General features: G+C 49.0%; 1 protein-coding gene across 5 annotated transcripts in view; it reads right to left on the bottom strand.

Annotated features, from left to right (window-relative positions):
• Positions 1 to 20,327, bottom strand: part of STX3 (syntaxin 3) — a 404,614-nt gene extending 384,287 nt beyond the window's left edge. Inside the window, exon 1 of one of the 5 annotated variants that reach the window (XM_069628893.1) lies at positions 19,819 to 20,327. In XM_069628893.1, coding sequence (XP_069484994.1) covers positions 19,819 to 19,848 — 30 coding nt within the window. In that variant the 5' untranslated portion in view covers positions 19,849 to 20,327. The remainder of the gene's footprint in view (positions 1 to 19,818) is intronic. The other 4 variants (XM_069628892.1, XM_069628896.1, XM_069628895.1 and 1 more) reach the window with 4 other exon arrangements.
• Between the last annotated feature and the right edge of the window lie 517 nt (positions 20,328 to 20,844).

Here is a 20,844-nt window from a genome sequence, read left to right as displayed (position 1 = left end):
CCCCATTAATCACTCGTCCTCAGATCAGAACCTATTCCCCGCCATGGGGCGCTATGCTCTCACCCTTCTCACACCCCCCCCAGCCCCTCCTACAGACAAGCACGACGGCAGCCCGCCAACATCAGTGAAGTCCAACAAGCAGCACCATGAGCCTCGGGGGTGGCTTCGTTTCTGGTCCTGTACCCGCTATGAAGGCTCTAATGTGCTGGAAGGCAAGCAGGAAGTAAGGTGGTAACTTCTTCCGGGTCCATGCCAATAACACCAGAGAAGACTCAGTGGCATGGTGTTTTCATAACAAAAGATGCTGTGAAGACTCTCCACCAGATCAGAACTTGGGTATTTCGTACATGGGGAAAGAGAAGCCCCTGTGCCCATAGAATTAATTGGTAAGGTTTAGGTTTTGATCTTCAATATAATTATACTCCAGCCTTCATGGGAGACCAGATCAGCAATAGTTGAAAAGCAGTCTGGAGAGTCACACCGTTCGAGGACATATCAAACAATTACCAGAAGGCTAACCCTGTTGCGCCCAATCTTTGTTCCTAGTGCTTCCAGCAGCCCCGTCCCCATTGCAACCCTTCCCACCCCCGATCCCCACTTCAGCCTCCTTGCATACCATAGCTCTCTCTAAGCCACAGCGACAAGACATTCCTACAGGCTACCCTGGGTTGTCTCGCCCGTTGCACCACAAACCATCTTCCGACATTCTGGCAGACTTCCATCGCAGGTACTGACAGGGGCCAGACAAAGAGCAGAGACATGGGACTTGCTTCCCTAAGGAGGAAAGGAGAGAGTACTAGGAGACAGACACTCATGCACGCATTTCTCTGCGATCTCATCAAGGAGCATATTGTGAGCGCTCGCGTTGCATGGAGAGGAAAGAAAACATTGGTGCTGTAAGATGCAAGGATTCAGCAAGTCTTGAGATCAGGCTGGAGCAGCATCACACACTTGTCATTGGTGAGGCAAGAAGAAGGATCAGCACATGGAGGGACATTTATTCAATGCATTGCAGTCTTGCATATTGGGCAAACAGTAAAGCCATTGCCATTGTATTGCAACGAGTGGGTTGGTGGGGAGGATGCAGGCAAAGCAGGGAATCGGCACTGGAAAGCGAATGCATTATTGCAGAGCAGCCTTGTGATCTTGGACAAACTGTATAATCTGCGCTCTTACACTTCAGAAACAGGACACACCACACTGTGCAGGAAGCCCCTCATCTGTGTGGGGTTCTCCCCCAGCTACCGTCCCCAATAACTCAGCCTGTAAACGAGGCCCATCTTTCTCTGAACATTCCCTTGGGTCTCGAAATTTAGTTTAATCGCTGGAGTTGCCAGGGCTAACGACGGCACTGCCAAATGTATAGGGTATGCTTTTTTTGGCCAGTGTGGGCTTACAGAAAAAGAAAAAAAGCGGGGGAAAAGTAAAAGCACCCTCTACATTTACAAAGCCAGACCTAATCACTGCACCAGTGATTACTATCTACACGATGTCTCGGTGGACACGATTGTTGGGTCGCTCTGCGATCCACACCCGAGCTCATGTTAGGGGAAATAGATGGGGAGATGGGGAGATGAGGGCCGGCACTGATTCGAGATGAACGTTAAGGATTGGTTTGTGTCTGTTCTTTCTTTTTAAAGGGTTAAAACAAAACCCAATAAAAATATAAATAAAAAAAAAAAAAAAATGACTATCTTTACTCAACACATGCTGTCCATCTAAGTCAGGGACCACCCAGATCATTCACCCCTAACCCTCACCGCCCCCCACCCAACAACCTCCAAAGTCGTTATTTTGCCCTGCAAAATTACTGTGGTCTCTCCTGCCTTGTATCTGAGCAGGGCACCACAAGGTGGAACATTTGCCAATCTTGCTTTTCCGCAGCCGGTGCGGGGGGGGGGGGGGGCGACGGTCCAGGACAGTAAAGTAGAAGGATGGAGTGGCCAACCCACAGTGGCGTCTCCGCTTTAGAACTTGGGATGGGTTGTTCATCACTCTGATGGGGGCGGCGGCGGAGCGTACCAACTGCTTCAACCAGAGGCATTGTAGGTAGGGAGCTAGGAGCGGGGGGGGCTATAGCCGTGGGTATTTTGGTTGTAGCTTTGGATAGAAGCTCAGGGGGGTACAACCAAAAGGCTAGCTAGACCTGAGTCCCGACAGTCACAACATTTGCGTAGCCCCGGATCTTTCCAGACCTAGCAACACCCTCAGGCTTCAACACAACAAGCTTCCAACCTCCACACACGCCAACTACTATAGTGGTGATTTGATGCAGTATAAAAGCTTGTTAGACATAACTGGCACCTTGGCAGTACCCTCACAGAGCATTCTGGTCCAATAACTGGCGTCACAACTCGTTCATATGAAAAGCAGCAAGTTGCAAGTTCAGACGGAAATGAAAAGGAGACGGCGTGTTTTTATAACTGTATAATGGTGGATTATTTGGTAGGTCATACTTTGTATACAATATTGGATTACACCAGTCACCCGACCAGCCACAAACAATCGACGTTCAGTAAAAAGAGGGAGTATCTCCTTCATGCCGTGTGTGAGCATGAGGAACTCCTAAGAAAGACAGACAACGCATAAGAAAATAAGGAAGGGGAAGAACAAGCTCGGAGGGGGAGGGGAGACAAGGAGAAGTAAGCAAGACAGGGCGGTAAATAAGGAAGGAGAGCCTGAGAGAAACTGCTGGCTCGCGGCGCTCAGGATCCTGCGCCAGTGACACGTTGACCCTTCAACTCTTCTCGGAAGCGCCCTGACAAATTGAGGAAAGGCCAGTGTGTCGTTCTTGCATATATATTTTTAGCGCTCTCCAAGATCGGTAAAGCCCAACTCAAACGTTATGCAGTGCCGGGTTAAACCCTGTGGCGGCGGCCCCTAGGCAGTGGAAATGTCGCCAACCCTCCCCCTCACAAAGTATCTCCCAATTGTTGTAAATGTTGTGCAGCGCTTTATTTTGATCTGTTGTCAAGGGGGCCCTGGGCCGGTGCCTACGTGGCCTAATGGAGAATCCGGGACGGACACTGTGTGACAGAGACTGGGGCCTGCGTGGAGACAAAAAGCCACAGACTGGCACGCGGGCACCGAGTCCTCCCAAAATTCCAGGATTAGGCAAAAAAACGGCGGCAAAGGAGCGCTAAAACGCACCAGCAGACGCCTTTAGCTTGAAATACCAATGTTTGTAAATTAAAGTGAATATACAACATTTTGTATAGACTTTACATTACGTGCAATAATTCTATTCTCTTGGTGCAAGCGTAATTTGTTTATGTACTTTTCGTCTACTCCTCTGGCCTCCTGCTGCCCACTCTATGATCTAATGAATGCCCCTAGCCACCCCCCCCCCTCCCCGCCCATTCTGACGTATTTAAAAACATATGGACGGGGCAGGACCAGTTGCACCCTTTTGCCTTGTGCACAGTATTTCTTCATTTCCCCACAACTATGTGTCCCTCGGCTCTTTATAAAAATGTATTTTTTTTATATTAAAACGAGATGGCAACCCTCAAGTGCCCCCCCTTGAGAAGACAAGGACTCCTTAATCCTCAACATGTTTAAAGGCGGCTTCACACTTTTCTTTTTCAAAGTTGTGCTCTTTCAAACTTGTATTGTAGTTCACAATCATCCAAATAGACGTATTGCTGCCAGTCGTGTTCTGCCGGTGCGTGGGGGGGAAGGGCCACCTCCCCAAGTGCCCATAGGTGCCCTCCAATGACCCAACTGCCCTGGCTGGGTGGCCCACGATTTAGAGCAAATACACGAGGGGACTCAGACAGGACAAGCCCCCCCTTCCCCCCCTGCCTCCCAGAGGCATGGACACTCAATTCTCAGTATGCCAAGTAAGAAAGAGGTCCCCTGGGGCTTGTGGGAGGGGGGTGGGATGCCATCAAAACCATGACAAGACAAGGTCCAATCCCATAGGCATAGCAGGACCTCCCAGAACCCAGAGGAAGTTCAGCAACTGAACAAAATGGCTCAGCAGCATTTGCATTTCAAGCCAAGGACTGCAAGTCAGAGGCATAGGCAGGGTAGGGCCCGAGCGGGCAACGCCCACCCAAAATCGGTAAACGCCCATTTAGCAACGCTGTGTGGGCATTTGCAGATGTTAATGTCACTGTGGTGGGCCCAACTACATTAGCTTCAGGACCGAAAGTACAGGGCCAAAAATAAATAAAAGAAGGGAAGCAGATTGTGGGAGACCCCACCATGCAAGGCAGGGCCAGACGGTGCCCAGATGCAGACGAGCCCTGGGTGGATGGCAGCTCCCACAAGGAATCGGGAGGTGGGAAGGACACGGCCACAAGACTTACTGCTTGCCCTGCAACATGCCGGACGAATAGGAAATACCCCCCTGTAGATATGAACGGATATTAAGGGCGATAATGTTTGTCCGCCCAAGTGGTGATAACCCCACAGGATCGGTGCACTCCACGCGCTCACTCGTCAGCTCAAAGAGTCTACGTAGCGCGCTTTAATCTCGGCACTTCCGTCTATCGCTCCTCCTCTTAGCATCTCCAGGCCTATCCTTCCACCTTCTGAGTCCATAACTCCTGGTCCATTACCACCTTATCTGCACTCATCTCCCTTCCCTATACTGCCCCGCCCATTACCTTAATTCATCATCACCTCCGCTTCCCTGCCGTGCCATGCCATGCCACAGATTATCCCCCCTAGTCCCCCTACGCCTCGCGTTTTTTGTTATTTTTAACGTACACAGTTTTATAAAAGTACCACAGAGTCATTCACTAGGGTGACCAGACGTCCCGGTTTTTGGTGCTCTGTCCCCCTTTCTCAAGATTATGTTTCCATTGGAAACTGCAGTGGTCCCGGTTTTTTGGTAGTAGGTCTTCATAACTGACAGGCATGAATGCCCAATCTCACACAGAAGAAATGCTGCATTTTACAATTTAAGATAGTGTGTGCTTGTGATAAATTAATTTTAATGTGTTTATTTGAACAGTAACACTTAAACAACCTTCTCCTCCAACCACTACTGAAGTGTACGGCCTTGACAACTACTTTCAAGAGTTAGTCCTACTTTTATGTTAGTTGCCCTGTCCCGTTTTTTAAATTTTTAAATCTGGTCACCCTATCTGTTGGGGGGGCTGCTCCGGGTCACCGGTCAGCCCCTCATACTCATGGCGGAATCACCCGACGGCAATAGTAGTGCAGCGATCACGCCGCGGACTCAGGGTGGGGGTCACCCCACCCGCTCCGGATCACCGGAGCACCACACGGGGCTGGGGGATACCCAGCGCACAGCGGCCCCGGCTCTGGGGGCACCCAGGCCGGGGTCACCACCTTAGCCATGTTCACATGGCCGGGAAACACACAGGGATGGCGTTGCACGGCAGGGGCGCCGTCCGGATGGCATTGCCCGGCAGGGGCACCGTCCTCGAGCTAGGCCCCGTCCTTGGGCCCAGCGCATACAGCGCAGCACCAGCATGGTGCTCACAGGAACGACGCTGGAGCCAGTTTCGGTCTTGACTGACGAGCCGGAAGCAGCTCGTCTATTTTATTAACGTGGTCACATGGGGGACCCAAGTGACCACAACACACATACGGGAATATACCATGTCCCCCTACTGGGGTGACATGCAACACTAGCTATCCATCTAATGGAGGCCAGAGGGCAGTACGAGAACCCGCAGCAATGACAAACACACCCATGACCCCACACGTTTACAGACACCGTCACATGCACACTGCTCAAGCGACCATGCATGGCTACTAAACTAGCCGGGGTGCTCGGTCTCGCGCTTTCCAAGGCCCCATCGTGCATCTCTCTCCCCCTTCTGCTCACTGGGTCCGCGTGCCCGGACATCCCTCTTGCTAAGCCAGCCCCGGCACTTTCCTGGCCGGGGGAGATGTGCAGATGGTTCCCAGCCCTGATCCGCTCAGTGCAGATCCCGGCCCCCCTGGCGCAGGATAATCCTCCGGCCTTCTCCAGGCAACGCGACGGCCCCAGCAACCGCCTAAAACGGCCAGAGCGAGCACTTCCTGCAACGGGGATGAACATTCCATTCGGCCCGCCCCCAGTTGTCTCCCCCCACCCCCGCGTATTTCACTCCTCATTCTCGCTCCTGCGAGCACGTTTCTGTACACACACCCTTCATCATCCTCTGCAGCCTATCCATCACGAGAGTTCCCTCAAGCTATCCGAATGCCTGCTTCCCCATCGCCTTGCTTGGCACGCCTCGTGCCAGTCGATTCCCAGACATAAGCCCCCTTCACCTTCCCACCAGCGTCACTCCTTCCACACCACTACAATCACGGCAGCATTTTGTTTGCTTCCGGGCCACAGGGCCTCTCTCTTTGTAAACATACAGAACACGGAGGTTTACCTCAGATTTCCATTGCAAGGCTTGCGTTTCCAAATTCACTGAACTAGTGTGCGCCAGCAGGAATTTGGGTGGCATGTCACCCCCTCCCCCGCGGTCGACGTCTTTAAGAGGCCCATTTAGCGCTTTCGCTTTACCAGACACGTGGAGTGGAAAGTGGGAATAGAACCTCTTATTCAAGGCACAGGGATGGGGCTTTTATCATTTCAAAGTCCCCAGTTGGTTTCTCAATCAGTCCCTACTCCAAAGTAAATACCTTTACGACCCAAACCATCTTACACTTTAATGCTGGCTACTACTCAGTTGACAGAAAAAAACACAACACGGTCCCCGTTTTTGTGGGATTGCAGATTGTATTCACATCATATATAATAACAGATACATCGTATGTTAAAACAATCACTACCAAGGCGTGTGTTTACGTTTTTAAATTAGTAAACCTATAAGAAGGGAGCATACAGAGATGTCAAGCTGTCTCATGAGGTATGAGAGTCAGTCCTGGGTTTGAGGCCTACCCAATAGGGATTTCTGGTACTTATACACCTGCTTTTTTAGAATATGGACAAATCGGCTCATAATGGCTGCTGAAACAGTTGAGAAACAAGCCCGCGATGGGCTGCCTGTCATTTAGGGGTTGCCAGGGCAACCAACTGGTCTCCCTGGTGACTGCTTTGGTACTCCTGGCACTGCCCAGGTGATCCCTGGTTTAGGGATCACAGGCAGCACTGGTCATTGGACCGGCTCTCGCCGGATTACAGATCTGGCGCCAGATGTGGAGCCGGATCTCGGGATCAAATCAGAGTCAGCCGCCCCAAACCCCTGCTCTGTGCTAGGAAAAAGGGGGGGGGGGAATAAAATAAAATGCACCCGAGAGGAAACGAACTTCCTCTGGTGACCCCATGCAAGAGGTCACAGGAGGAAGTTGGTCCTCAGCCACGACCCAGTTTATTTATGCAATGTTTGTCGGATACATGGACACTGATTATTTATTCAATGTTTGTCGGATACATGGACACTGATTATGTATTTATGCAATCCAACAAACATTGCATAAATAAATGCCCCTATTAAAACAATCACACAAGATGCAGCCACCCAACTGCTTCCAGGGGGGAGCTGCAGGAGCTCTGCTGGGTGTGGTTTAAGTAAAGGAAAACGTTGCTTATGGCGAACAGAAATCACCCTGCTTGATTAGTACCCAAGGGGAAGTTTTTTTAAAAATAAAAATGGGATGCAAATTGTGCTTTTTAAAGAATATTTGCTGAGCAACACTGGTCAAAACTATTTTCCGCATAGTGAAGTAGCTCATCCCCAGTGCAGTGGAAGTGCTTTAAAGTGGAATTGTTATATAGTTTGGAAAAGAAGCAGCATGAAAGAAATTGCGCTGTTTTAAACTATTATTTTGGACATTTCCTTTGATCAGAGGTCAACTGCCAGCTCTGCCCCCCTTAACCCCGCCTCCTCGGGCACCACCCCCGCCCCTGCCCTTGTGGGATCCCCCACCCATTTTATTCCATTTCCACCACTGATCACAGGCCCATGTTCAATTGTACTAGTCCCTGTCCCTTTCCTTGCCCCCAAAGAGCCTCCTATTGGATATTGATGGGCTAGGGGAGGGCTAGGGCACCCTTCCACCAACTCCCAGGCGCCAGCAAGACATGCCGCCATAGTGCAAGTGCCAAGAGGGGAACCCAGAAGAAGCTGCAGGAGCCCAGGTTGATGGCAAAGCATCAGGGCTGCATCTTCAGAGGGCGGGAGGCTCGCCTGCAAGGCCAGGACTGGAAAGCGCCAGCAAAGACAGGGCCATGGAGTGCGTGCTGGCATGTGGGCATGCAAGCTGGGGGTGTGTGAGCTGGTAGAACGGGTTGGCGTCATCACAGGCATGCGAGGGGCACTGGATCTACGGGGATTACCTGCTGGGCATTTGAAGCATTGGATGGAATTAAATGCAGGGGTGGACTGGCCTATAGGGAACTCTGGAGATTTCCGGGTGGGCCTCTGCACCCTGGGCCTCTTTTCTGTGGCGTTTCCAAATTTTCTCATAGGAAAAGCATTGGGCTTGCTGAAAATTAGCCATATGGGGCCACTTGGAACTTTATTTCCAGGGCCTCTTTTGGTCCCCAGTGATTGTTTCCAGGTCCTTTTTTAGCTCCCAGTCCAGCCCTGATTAAATGGGCTTTTTTTTCCCGGCTGCGCTTGGCGTATTATGGCAGCGTCTAGATATGGGCAGCCAGCAGCACATTAGATAGGATACCTGCCATGCATACGGGGCATTAGCCGCCACTGGGTGGCATTACCAGGTCCCTTGATCCCGACCTCGACATAGGATAGTAGCAATTGGACGAGTGGGGCCAGGTTTCCCAAATGGTGCACTTGCCGCTTGCATTGAAGGCTTTCACCAGGATGCGATGGCATTCCTGAGGCACTGGGAGCTGCACTTGGTAAACGATGGCAGCACCTGCACCCTTCCAGATTAGGCATACGGTGCATACAGTGGCAACGCTGGAGCAATTCATGATGCACTCAGTGCGTAAGGGAAGCCCCCAGGAAATTCAAGGTTGCGCGTTACAAAGGAATGACAAGAGCCATCATACGAGGCTATAAAACAATCCTAGGATTGCAGTAAATACAGACAGGAAGCTACACCTGCCAGCACCAAGACACGTAGGGGCTGTGTAACATATGGCTCCCATGGTGCACGTGGCTGCCACTGGCATATCATGACAGTGATAGGCCTCATGAGGCTGCACCAGCATTTGAGGGTGGCGACTGTATTTAGTCCACATCATAATGACCCACAAAAAAGAAGAATTTCAGGGCAAGGATTCAACCTTTTGTACATGCTTTGATTTTGGGTTCATGATGCGTATATATTTTGGTTGGCCATAGATTTAAAAACAAAAAAAAAAACATTAAATTCTAAAGTGCTGTTTTTGCACTGGCCTGCAAGCCTGCTAGGACGGACCCCAGGAAGGCACTACTGCACACCTCCCTTCCCCACAGCCCCGCTACAAAGGAAGCGAAAGGTAGACAACTTGCTTCACATTGAAGACGCATTACCACGGAAGATGGGCTAGAGCCCAGAGTTTCCTCAATGCCACCCCTTGAAACAGAACAAACACGTTGAACGCTATACAATTCATGTTGCCCATTCCACTCTCAAAACACTGTCTGTGGCCATCCATACGCGTAAACCACAACATGGCTCCACCCGCAATGCCACCCTCCACTTCATTCAGCCCCGGCCTTAGTGACATCTTAACGTATTAAAAGAACCACAAACTACATATGCACGGTGCAGCCTTTGCCTCTCATCTGCCCCCCTTCTTCACAAGTCCACATATTTTATGTTTATCAACAGTTATTTATACACGACTGTTCCTTTTGTATACTCAAGCACAGTACCTTTTCTTCTCCATGCCCCAAGTGGTCAAAATGTACTGTGACGATTCGCAAGGTGTCGTCACTTCCCCTCAGAGGGGAGCCCTTACCCATGGGGATAGTGAGGTGTAGCTGCTACCAAATAGTACCCCTAGGGGTTGTTTAATGCGGGAGAAGCTCATGGGGAGGGAATCCCCCTCTGGGGACAAGGTCAATCACTTAGGGTACAGCCTGTTGAGCCACGTGACTCAACAACATTTCCTAGCACCCCCCGCCCCCATGGCAAGCCATTTCATGGAGTGTATGCCCAAGTCTTTTTGTAGCACATGGGATATGACCAGAACTGAACATACTGAGACAAGGAAGAACACAGTAACCATGAAGAGTAACCAACTCTTAATTAGGTGGCTCAATGGAGGCATGAGGAATGCCAGACATTTGCAGGTGTTGACGCTGCGCCGATACAAATCCTGGAGATAAAAAGGAAAGAGAAGAACGACTAAAGAGTCAATCGCGGTGAAGCTGGGAGTTTCAAACTCAGAGTGAGGGCTGGAAGAAAGGCTGTGCAGGGGATGCTGATGGCAGGCTGCGAGAGTCCATTGTGCGTCTGAAGGGAGGAGAACCAACTGCGAGGTCGAAGTACAAAGCGGTGGTGTGATCACAACAAGGTCCATCAGGTCTCAGAGAAAAGCCAAGAACATAAGGAGCGGAGGACTGGGAAGGTGCACCAGGACCATCAAAGCCGCCGAGAAGAGCAGAGGAAGCTGCCAACAAGAAATCCTATCCCAGGAATGTCCAGTGACGTGCCGCATCCTACGAGAAGGTAAAGAGAGGCACAGGAGACCCTGTAGGGCAGGGGTGCACAACTGATTTTGACAGAGTGCCGAAAGTACCTTACATGAGGGCTATAGTGGGCCGAAAAGTAAATGTGGGCGGGGCGGTAGGCGGGGCGTGGCAGGAGGCTTTTTCAACCCCAATTTGTATTAAACACATGGAAAAAGAATATGCTTTTGAGGGGGTAACGATTTTTATTTGCATTTCAAACTTACATTTTGTACTACACATTTTCCATTGTTATAATTTATTTCTATTTATTTATTGTATATCGTCTGTTTAATTAAATTATATTTATTTTATTGACCCTTGATTGGACATTCCGTTATTTTGGACTGCTATAGTTTGCTGTTTGGGTTGCCCAAGAGAAGTATGGCCTTCAATGAGTCAGGTTTCCTCAAAAAGCAAAGGATGTATATCTAACTGTGCCTGTTTTTGCTTTATTATTGGGTTCACTCGGAGTGCAACACTATGCCCCATGGCTCCCAACCCCAAACCAAACACTATGCCCCATGGCTCCCACCCCCAACCAAACACTATGCCAAATGGCCCCCTCACCACCCCCAACCAAACACTATGCCCCATGGCCCCGCTCACCCCCAACCAAACACTATGCCCCATGGCTCCCTCAACCCCCAACCAAACACTATGCCCTATGGCTCCCTCACCCCCAACCAAACACTACTCCCTCACGCCCCCATCCCCCACCCCTGCATCTCAACATACACAAAAAAAACATTCAAAACCAAACATTCATACACAACCGACACCCCCGCCCCAACATACACAAAACAAACATACAGCAAAACAGACCCGACACACAAACACAAACAGACCACTTACTGGAGACGTGCTGGAAGGCAGGTAAACTGCAACGCTGGCAAGGCAACTGGAATCGTACTACGGCTGGCGTGGTCCAAGGCTGCCTTATGGACCATGCCAGCCGTAGTGCTGGCACTCCATTGGTGCAGCACACGCACTACGTGGCTCGTAGTAGCGACGCGGTGCGTGTGTGCTGGGCCAATGAGGGCCAGTGTTTTGTCTGGCCCAGAAGACAACCAAGACTTTCCTAATGGAGGGCGGCCGATGCTGCTTGCGGGCCGTCCTCCATTAGGAAAGTCTTTGTGCCTCGCGGGCCGGACAAAACAGCATGACGGGCCGCATGTTGTGCACCCATGCTGTAGGGATACAGAGGCGGCTGAGAGAGTTACACAACATAATGTTCCTCACACCAGTGGCCGCTATAGGGCTTTTGGGGAACAGAACTATGTAGAGTGCATCAGGGAGGACCTCCCTTGTCCCAATAGTAACAAAATAGCTACTGGACACCTGAAGAGTGAAGCAAGCATCCAAGGAGAACTTCCTCATCACAGTGGACCCCAACAAAGAAGGAACTGAGCATCCAAGAACTTCCTAGTTGCAGTGGCAACCACAAGCCCACTGAGCACAAGAGAAGGGTCTGGGACCCTACCAAGACTGAACGAAGAACCCAAGGAGAACTTCCCTGGCGGAGTGGTAACGATATGTCCATTCACCAGCAGTGAAGGGTTCGGGACTTTGTTGGAAAGACATACAGCAAGTTGAAAGAGAACTTTGAATACCAGGGGAGTGGAGTCATTCTCCTGGAGAGGACACAAAAACCCTTGATACTGAAACGACACCAGGGTAAGGGAGTCCTTCCCCTGGCATTATTGTGAACTGTACAGACCAGTACCAGGAGAAGGGAGTAATTTCCCCAGGCAACCTTTTTTTCAACAGAACATTCTTTTGAACACCACCCAAATGCCAGGAGAAGGGAGTCATTCTCCCGGGGGTTGGGGGGAGGAATTTGTTTGATTATATTAGTCTTTAGTTGTAGTGTAAGGGATTGAAGTAGGTTGTGACACAGGTTGGTGGACTTATTTTGACAGACATTCTGATGGATCCTTTAGTATTAGTTTGAGGCAGGGAAACCACTCTTAGATGATAGGGATAGGGAGGGTGTCTTCATAAATAAAAATATATTTTTTAAAAGTCTATAAAACCACCACCATGCCACCTTTGCGTCAGCTTCCTTGGAGTGGAGCTGACTCAACTGATACATATTGGGGAACCCTGAAATACTCCCAACTGAGTAGCCAGCCACTGGCCCCACTGTAGCTATTAGTGAGTGTATAGGTTTCAACATACAGAGTAGTCAAGATCTCTCTATAGAGGTAGGAGAACACCATTTGATTCCCCACAGGACTAATCTGGTCACCACTGAAGGGCACCTAAATCCACCTAGTATCCAAGTCAAGCTTGGATACTAGACAGACTCCTAGCTTGGACGTATTGGCTGGAGTAATAGACAGAGACTACAGAGGTTACTTAAAAGTCTTAATTCAGAACAATGGAAAACAAACATACCATATAAAAACTGGGGAATATATTCCCCAGGGAATCTTAGGAGTCCTCTTTCTCAAAACCATATAGGTTCAAACAAAAAATCGTGGAAAGAGGTACAAGAGTTTTGGAGAGGTGGATTAAGAATCCCCAGTTGTTGTGACCCCATTAACACAGAGGGCCACTGGTGAAGAGAAAGACAATTACCCTATTCTCTTGGAAGCCTTCTTAATTCCCAAGGAAGAAGGAAGGTCTAAAGATTACCATTTTATTTCTGCAACAAAGCCTTATCTTTTGGGGAGACCTCACAGCAGAAGGGGGTAACTAGAACCGAGATTGTAGTCTCTAGGAGCCATAGGAGGGTCGACTTGGCAATAGCCCACTCATGCCCACTTGACTTCAGGAAACTTAGGAACAGCAAAAACACATGGCAGATTATCATCAGGTTTTATTGCCCAGGGGTTTACGCTGATGTCAGGAACTTGATAGCCACATGCCCCCTAACAGATGCGCACTCCCTTCCACAAGCCCGATTACAACCTCTCCCTATAATAAAAAGTAACCTTCTCTTGGATCGTCTGGACATAGTCTGACCATTAGAACCGGCCAAACTAGGCAATAAGTATATTCTAGTAATTCCGGATTATGCAGCCCGGTATCCAGAGGCTTTACCAATTAAATATAATACATCACAACAGATTCTAAAACATCGAATCCCTTTTCTGTCATGGGTGGGCTTTCCAAGAGAAATATTGACTTATCAATGCAGTACCTTTATATCACAATGGATGGTGGAAATAAAAGCGATCATACAGATACAAACCCTACACATATCACACATCTGTTTACCACCCTCAGACAGACGGCCTATTAGAGTGTTAAGAACATTCTGAAAGAATTAGTGGAAGTAGATGGACACAACTGGAAAACCATGATCTCTTGGGCCCTTATTGCTATCAGAAAAGCCCAAACGTCCCTAGGGTTTTCTCCCGTTGAGCTCCTTTATGGACGCGAAGCTCAAGACGTACCAGACATGCTCCGGGAGACCTGAGAAGACTGGAAAGAGGCAATGCTGCCTACGTCCCAAACATCCCAAAGGCTTAAGGAGCAAATGGCTATCATTCAGGGCTTAATCCAAAAAACATCTAGGACAGGCCCAGGAAAGCCAAAAGACCCATTATGATAAAAAGACAGTAAAACGGTTGTTTTCCATTGGACAAAAATTATGATTCCTCTTACACACCTAAGAGCACAAAATGATTTCACGATGATACGGACCATATGAAATATTAGAGGACACAGGTTCCTCCAACTATAAGGTCGCTCAGCCAGAGAGAAGGCTCAAAGCCCAAATGTATCACAAACCTTCTAAAAAAGTGGGAGAACCCAGTGGAATCCTCTTCTGTCCTAATGGCCACCTTGTTAACGGAAGAAAAATCTGGAGCAATTGCACCTTATCTTTAATAGTGAACCCAGGTGAGTGAAAGGGGTTAAATATTATATTAGCACACCTGAGGTAAAGTGATTAATCTTAGGCCATATCGAATTCTGGAGGAAAGACAATATACTCCTTCAGGAGGTGGGGAAAATGCCGCAGATAGAAAATCACAGAGTTCGTGTTAATCATCAATAGTCCTTGTAGCCAAACCACATCAGTCGCGGAGGATCTGTATAGAATTCCGGAAGTTGAGCGCCGTATCGCAGTTTGAGATGTATTTAATGCCGCAAATGGACGACCTCATTGACAGCCTGAGATTGGCTGTCTATATTTCCATGACTGATCTAATGAAGTGTTATTGGCAGGTGCCACTTAGAGAAGACTGCTTGGCTTTCTCCACCCCCAGAGGACTATTTCACTTCAAAGTCCTTCCCTTTGGACTTCTCAGGGCACCAACAACTGTTCAGAGGCTGACGGGCTAGATACTGCGACCCTTCTCCCACTTCAGCAGCGCGTATCTGGACGACATTGTGATCCACACCAAAATTCTGTGAGGAACACCCTTATATAAAATCACCTGCGCTCTGAGGCAAGCTGGCCTTACCACCAATCCCAAAAAGTGTCACATAGCACAATCGGGAGTTAAATATCTCGGCAATGGATTAGTCCAACCCCAATTGGAAAAAGTCAGGGCTATAGAGATCTCCATCTCCCCCAAAGACCAAAAGAGACCAGAGGGCCTTGCTGGGCGTTACCAGAGGTTTATTCCTAATTATTCGGCCATGACATCTTGCCCCACTGACAAATTGAAAAATGTAGAGCCAAACAAAACTGCTTGCAAAAGGAAGATGAGGCTAGCTTTAATGCACTGAAGCACATCTTGTGCAGTGAACCAGTCTTGAAGGTTCACAATTTTAATAAAGAATTCATCCTGCAGACAAATGCTCCCATGGTGGGGATAGGTGCAGTTGTATGCCAAGAATATGACAGGAAGAGCATCCAGTTTTATATATCAGTCATAAGCTCTTCCTTAGGGAAAGAAATTATGCAACCATCGAGATTGAGGCCTTGGCAATCAAATGGACAGTGGGTTACTTGAAATACTATCTGACGGGTACAACATTTCAGTTAATAACTGACCACGCTCCACTCACCTGGCTCAGTCTGAGAAAAGAGACAAACCCACTAATAATGCACTGGTTCCTTGATCCTGAGCCTGTTTTAATGTATAACAAAGAAAAGGCAAAGTAAAAGGAAATGTTGATTTCCTTTCTGTGAGAAACCCGAGGGCGTACTCACTGCCTTTTCCCCTACTTCCTCTGCTCAAGTGGCTAGGGAAAGGACATCGCTTTTGGATCTCGACCCTGGGGGTATAATACACGAGGGAGGGTAACCTGGGTGTAGGAGACTTGGGGAGTGCGGAAAGGACGTCCTTAGATGAGACACAGTATCCCCATTCACTTTTCACAATGGACCTTCACTCCCAGAAGCCTTTATAGGTGTCAAACCTTTCCCTTTCAAAAGGACCCTTGCAATTTCCATTATTATAGTAGGTCAAGGAAGAGGATCAACTGGGAGGGCATCTCCTTATTTGGGCAGGTTAAACTCACATCAATCTCCTCCAGTTAATACAGAGGAATATCAGATCCATGATAAGAATAGGAAGAAACAACTGGGAATTATACCTCCTTCCATTCAGCCTGTACCTCTTTTCCACACACAAACTGCCCCACACTCAATTCCCTTTAAGACTGGGATGAGGAGGAGGTAACTGCCATTTATGCACACTTCCATTCATTCACACCACTTTGGTATTGGGACAAGGAAGAGGACTGTGGAGGAACGCCACTGGAATGACCAGGCATGTCTTGCTAATAGATTAAACTATGATCAGGACTTGCACCTGCAACCTGGCAAGGAGCCACAGGTGTATGAAAAGGAAGCCCATCACAAGCGGAAGAGAAACCCATCTGGAGAGGCCAATGCGGCTGGCAGCAGGCTGGAAAGGGGACGGTGAAAAAGATGATGTGTGTTTTTGCAGAGGGGCAAGAGACACGCCGGGGCCACGAGAGGTCAAGTCACGCCGGAGCTGTGGAACACGAGGGCTCCTGACTACCACAGGCCGCTGCAGCAAGTTTCAAAGGGAGCGAGCACTGCTTGCTGGAGCTCCCGAAGAGCACGAGCAGAGCTAGGAGAAGCCGAATAAAAGAAAGACGACGCTCGGAGGAGCAGCTGCACACAGGTAAATGTGAGAAAAGGGAGCACTCGTACCGGGCGCTCCGGGGGCTGGAAAGGGGCATATGAAAATGCTGGACAAACAGAAATGTAGGTTAATTGTGGTTGGAAACCGAATTGAGGGATTTTTGAATACCGAACAAACTGCAAAGTAACTGTAAAGATTGTTACAGAATGATTCAATACCAAACTGAAGGAAAGATATGAAACGTGTATGAAAATACAGCACAAATTAAAGTGATGAGCACTTATAAACAAAGTGAACAAGTAATGAAGACGTATGAATTGAGTGAAAAGCAGGCGATGAGCAACAATGGGCAATGTCAAAGCAAGCTGGTGGAAAAGGATAAACAGAGTGAATTGTGTGAAATACACGTTGTGATCAAGTCAAGATATCACCAAGGAGAAACAGCATGGATGTTGACCGGGGACACAGGTTTAGAGAAAAACCCGAAGGATTGTATGAGATATATGGTATGCTAAGAAGAAGCTGAAATAAGAGTGAGCCCAGAGATACAAAAAAGGTATGGAAACCACTTTGTGGCAAAACCAAGAGACAGTTAAAGACTAATGATACAGGTGCATAAGAAAACAGAAGTTGGTAACAACGTGCAAGGGTTATCTATCGTGTGACCTGTAATGGGTGGTCCGACAACGGCACCCTAACAGAGTCACCCCTTTTTGGAAGAACCAAGAAAAGCCAAGAACAGAACAACGTGCTAAGGGTTATCGGTTGCATGACCTATAATGGGTGGACAGTGTGGTCCGACAACTGTGCCTAGACCGAGTGAGCCCTACTTGGGCAGATCCAAGGAAAGCCAAGATACAGAGTCTGTATTGTATAACAAGTGCCAATATGATTGAAGAAAAGAACAGGCTGTATGAACTATTGAGAAACCTGGATGCAGGGACATTATTTGGGGGTGGGTGAGATGTGTGTGTGATCTGCAGGTACAAATACCGGCATGACCAACTAAGTCTTTCATCCTTCTGAGGTTGATAAATGAGTACCAACACATGTTGGGTGATATTGTATGTATATTTGTTCTATATAAAGCGCTTATGCGTACATGCTATATAATACCACATTATCATTTGGCCTTGGACGTCTGCTTGCATTCACAGTATTTTGGTAATATGGGCCTATACACACACACACATTAACGATACATATGGTGATCCATTCTTGTATGAAATGTATATCATATTACTGATATTGTAACCATATTTTTCATAGTGTACTTAGGATCAATGCTATGTGATGTCACTTCCTGATTTGTCAAGGGGGGAGGAGGGGTTGTGTTCCATCGCTTCCTCTGATGTCACTTTGGAGTGGGGTCAAACGACATCACTTCCTGTGATGTCATCAGGGGGTCTTTCTCTACCCCTGGCATTTTGGTGCAATGACGTCCCTGCCTGGATGGTTACAAAGTTGAACTGGAAGGGTTATTGAAAGCCAAGAGATTTTGAACTTTAATTTTGAAGCTGGAAGAGTTGACTTCTTGGGGAAGGTAACCCCAAGACTTTGTGAACTGTGTTGAGAACTCTTGGGGAAGCCAGCCCACAGGCCACCACCATATATCATGGGCCAAGGGATCATTAACACGAGTTGAAAAACACTATGTGCTGAGATGGGGACCTGTTAACCATTTGATTTTATTATGCGTTATGGTTAGACTAACTGTAAATTGTGTAGCTTTTTACCTCTTTTCTACACAGAGAGGGCTGTAAAATGTACCTATTTAACCAGTGCTGGAAATTGACAAAAGGTACTGGGGGAGCTCCTGCCCCTCACAAGCACAAGAGGGGTGGGGTGGTAAAAAAAGGGGGGGGGATGGTCAGTGGTGTGGACAGAACTGAGGGCGGAGCTACATGTCGAATGATGCGCTTGTCCTGAATATAGGATGCTGGCTGCTTTGCATAAAAACACAGTGCATTTTGGGAACATAAGAATGACCACCAATTTATAAAACAGGTATGTGCTAGTAATTCAAACTGGCCTTGTGACTACATGGAACGGCGCTCCGGCAAAACAGTTTAAGTCAGAGCGCAACTCCAGCTTGTTCCGGCCCAATTCCTCCCCTATATTTAACCCATTATTGTAAAAAAAAAATACTCAAACCTTCCTCCTCCCCCCCCCCCCCCCGATCAGTTATTCACATGTTACTGCCCCAACAATTAATACACCAAACACGACTGCAAAATAGTCCTTTTTCTAGGCACGTCACTGGCCACAAACATTGTTACAGTCTCCTTTTCCTGTACCACTTCACTACTAAATGGGTCACTCCAATCTCTCTCCATAGTGGAGGGGGGGCGGTGGGGAGAGATGGTACAGGTCTATCTATTCCCCCACCACTCTCCCCGTTGCCCACAGATCTCCCCCTATACCCTGCTCTAGCTACCTTGACAATTCATGTCCTACTCTGCATATAAGCAGAGGTCGAGGATGGCCGGAACTCGTCATTCCCTTACTTTACCTCATCCTCCCTCAGAGCACCATTCCAGGATGGCAGGGCCCCTTTATTTGTACTTCTACCCTACTGCGGATTCTCTGCTGGTAGCACTCTAGTTATGGGAATCGACAGCTTGTAACATCACGCCCATTGCACAGCGCCACAAAGCCCCACTCGCATGTGAGCTGCTTGCCTTCTGCAATTAAGCATGGATTGCCGCAGGGGTAGCTGGCTGTACTGGTCATTGGGGGGGTGGGGGGGTGGCTATAGTCCTGGGCATGTCACTTAAGAAGGGTGAACGGTGGGTTGATTGGAAAAGGGAGGGTGCATACAGGTTCATGTGGGGGAAAGGGCAGGGTGCATACACGACTGAAACTAACGGTCACTAAAATGCATTTTATTTCAGGGTTTTTTCTTCAAACTTTATACTACTGTTGGAAAACCGCATAGTGGTGGAAAGGCAGGACCTTGGCGTGGAGTTTGGAGGGTGTGGAGTGAAGGGTCTGAGCGCAGGGGGGGGGTAACAATTATTCTACCCCTGTATACGGTAGTAGTATACCAGCTACAGTACACTACCCCCGTATGCCAGCCCTCTGCCACATACTTGTTGCTTCACCAATCCTCAGGTCCCTCACTGCCTGTGCCTACACCACTCACTCACTCACCTCCCGATTACAGACCGGCCCTCACATTTATCCCAAAATACCCCTTCCCCGAATACTTGATGTGAAGCTCTGGTCATCTCCAGCCTCTCAAAGTCACTCACCGCTTTGAGCTGCTCCAGCCGGTCCTTCATGTTGCGGCTGACGGGGTGGGGGCCCCTCACCCCTCTCCCGACTTCTCCGCGTGCGCCCGGTAGCAGCACTTGGCGTGGCCCGGGGGTCGAAGGAGCGGAGGCAGAGCCAGCGGGACGTCCCCCTCGCCTCCCAAGCCCGTGTCACGGGGCTCGCACTGGGTCCCGCTCCACCTTCCTCTCTCTGAGCCTTCCTGATCCCTCGCACTGAGCAGGCGCCGGGCCTGATCCAGTCGGGGGGAGGGCCGCTAGGGAGGCTCCTCCTGTTCACCTGGGTAGAGTCGGAGGCAGGGGGGCTCCCCTAGGCCCGAATGGAGGGAGAGGACTGTGGCGACTCCTCCCTGCACACCTGCCCGTGGTGGTGAGGGGACCCGGCCGTCCTGCACAAGAACGCAGTAGAGTGTAGACTCTGTGGGGGAGCTCCCACAGGGTTCCGCTGGTTCGACTACCTACTGGAAGCGGCACCATTTACGAATGAGTAAACGTAGGTTCCTAAACGAGCACTGTACTTATTTCCTTGCATTCGACAACGTTAAACAAATGAAAAGGCAACTTTTGTTTAGCAACAGTATTGAGTCCCTCCTCTTTAAAATAGACCAGTTGGCTTGTGAAGTTATCGGTACGTTTGTCGTGCTGCCTGACGAACGTTCAAGAAACAAGTCTCTTATGGTCGTTTTTTTTTTTTTTAACGAAGAGGGCGTTTCCCACTGACCCGTGCACAGACCCACACATAATGTAGGTATCCGCCCTGTGCACAGACCCGCGTGTAGGTGAGACTCCGCCCTGCTCACCTGTGCGCAAACACAGGGAGAGCTACCTGCTGGAGTGCCCCGGTCCCTCCCCGAGCATGTCACCGGAGGGGGCTGGGCCGCCGCCAGGCGCTTACACAACTACTCTCCTACTGCCTTCCGGAATCTGCGGTGACAAAAGCAACTCCTCTCCTCACAGGAAGTTTCCATACCCATGGTTACTACTACGTCAACTACATGTCACCGGCAC

This window comes from Ambystoma mexicanum, chromosome 12, assembly GCF_040938575.1.
Source record: "Ambystoma mexicanum isolate Mex_15411 chromosome 12, UKY_AmexF1_1, whole genome shotgun sequence".
Taxonomy (NCBI): domain Eukaryota; kingdom Metazoa; phylum Chordata; class Amphibia; order Caudata; family Ambystomatidae; genus Ambystoma; species Ambystoma mexicanum.
Note: the sequence above shows the minus strand (reverse complement) of the source record. Positions and strands in the feature narration are given on the sequence as shown.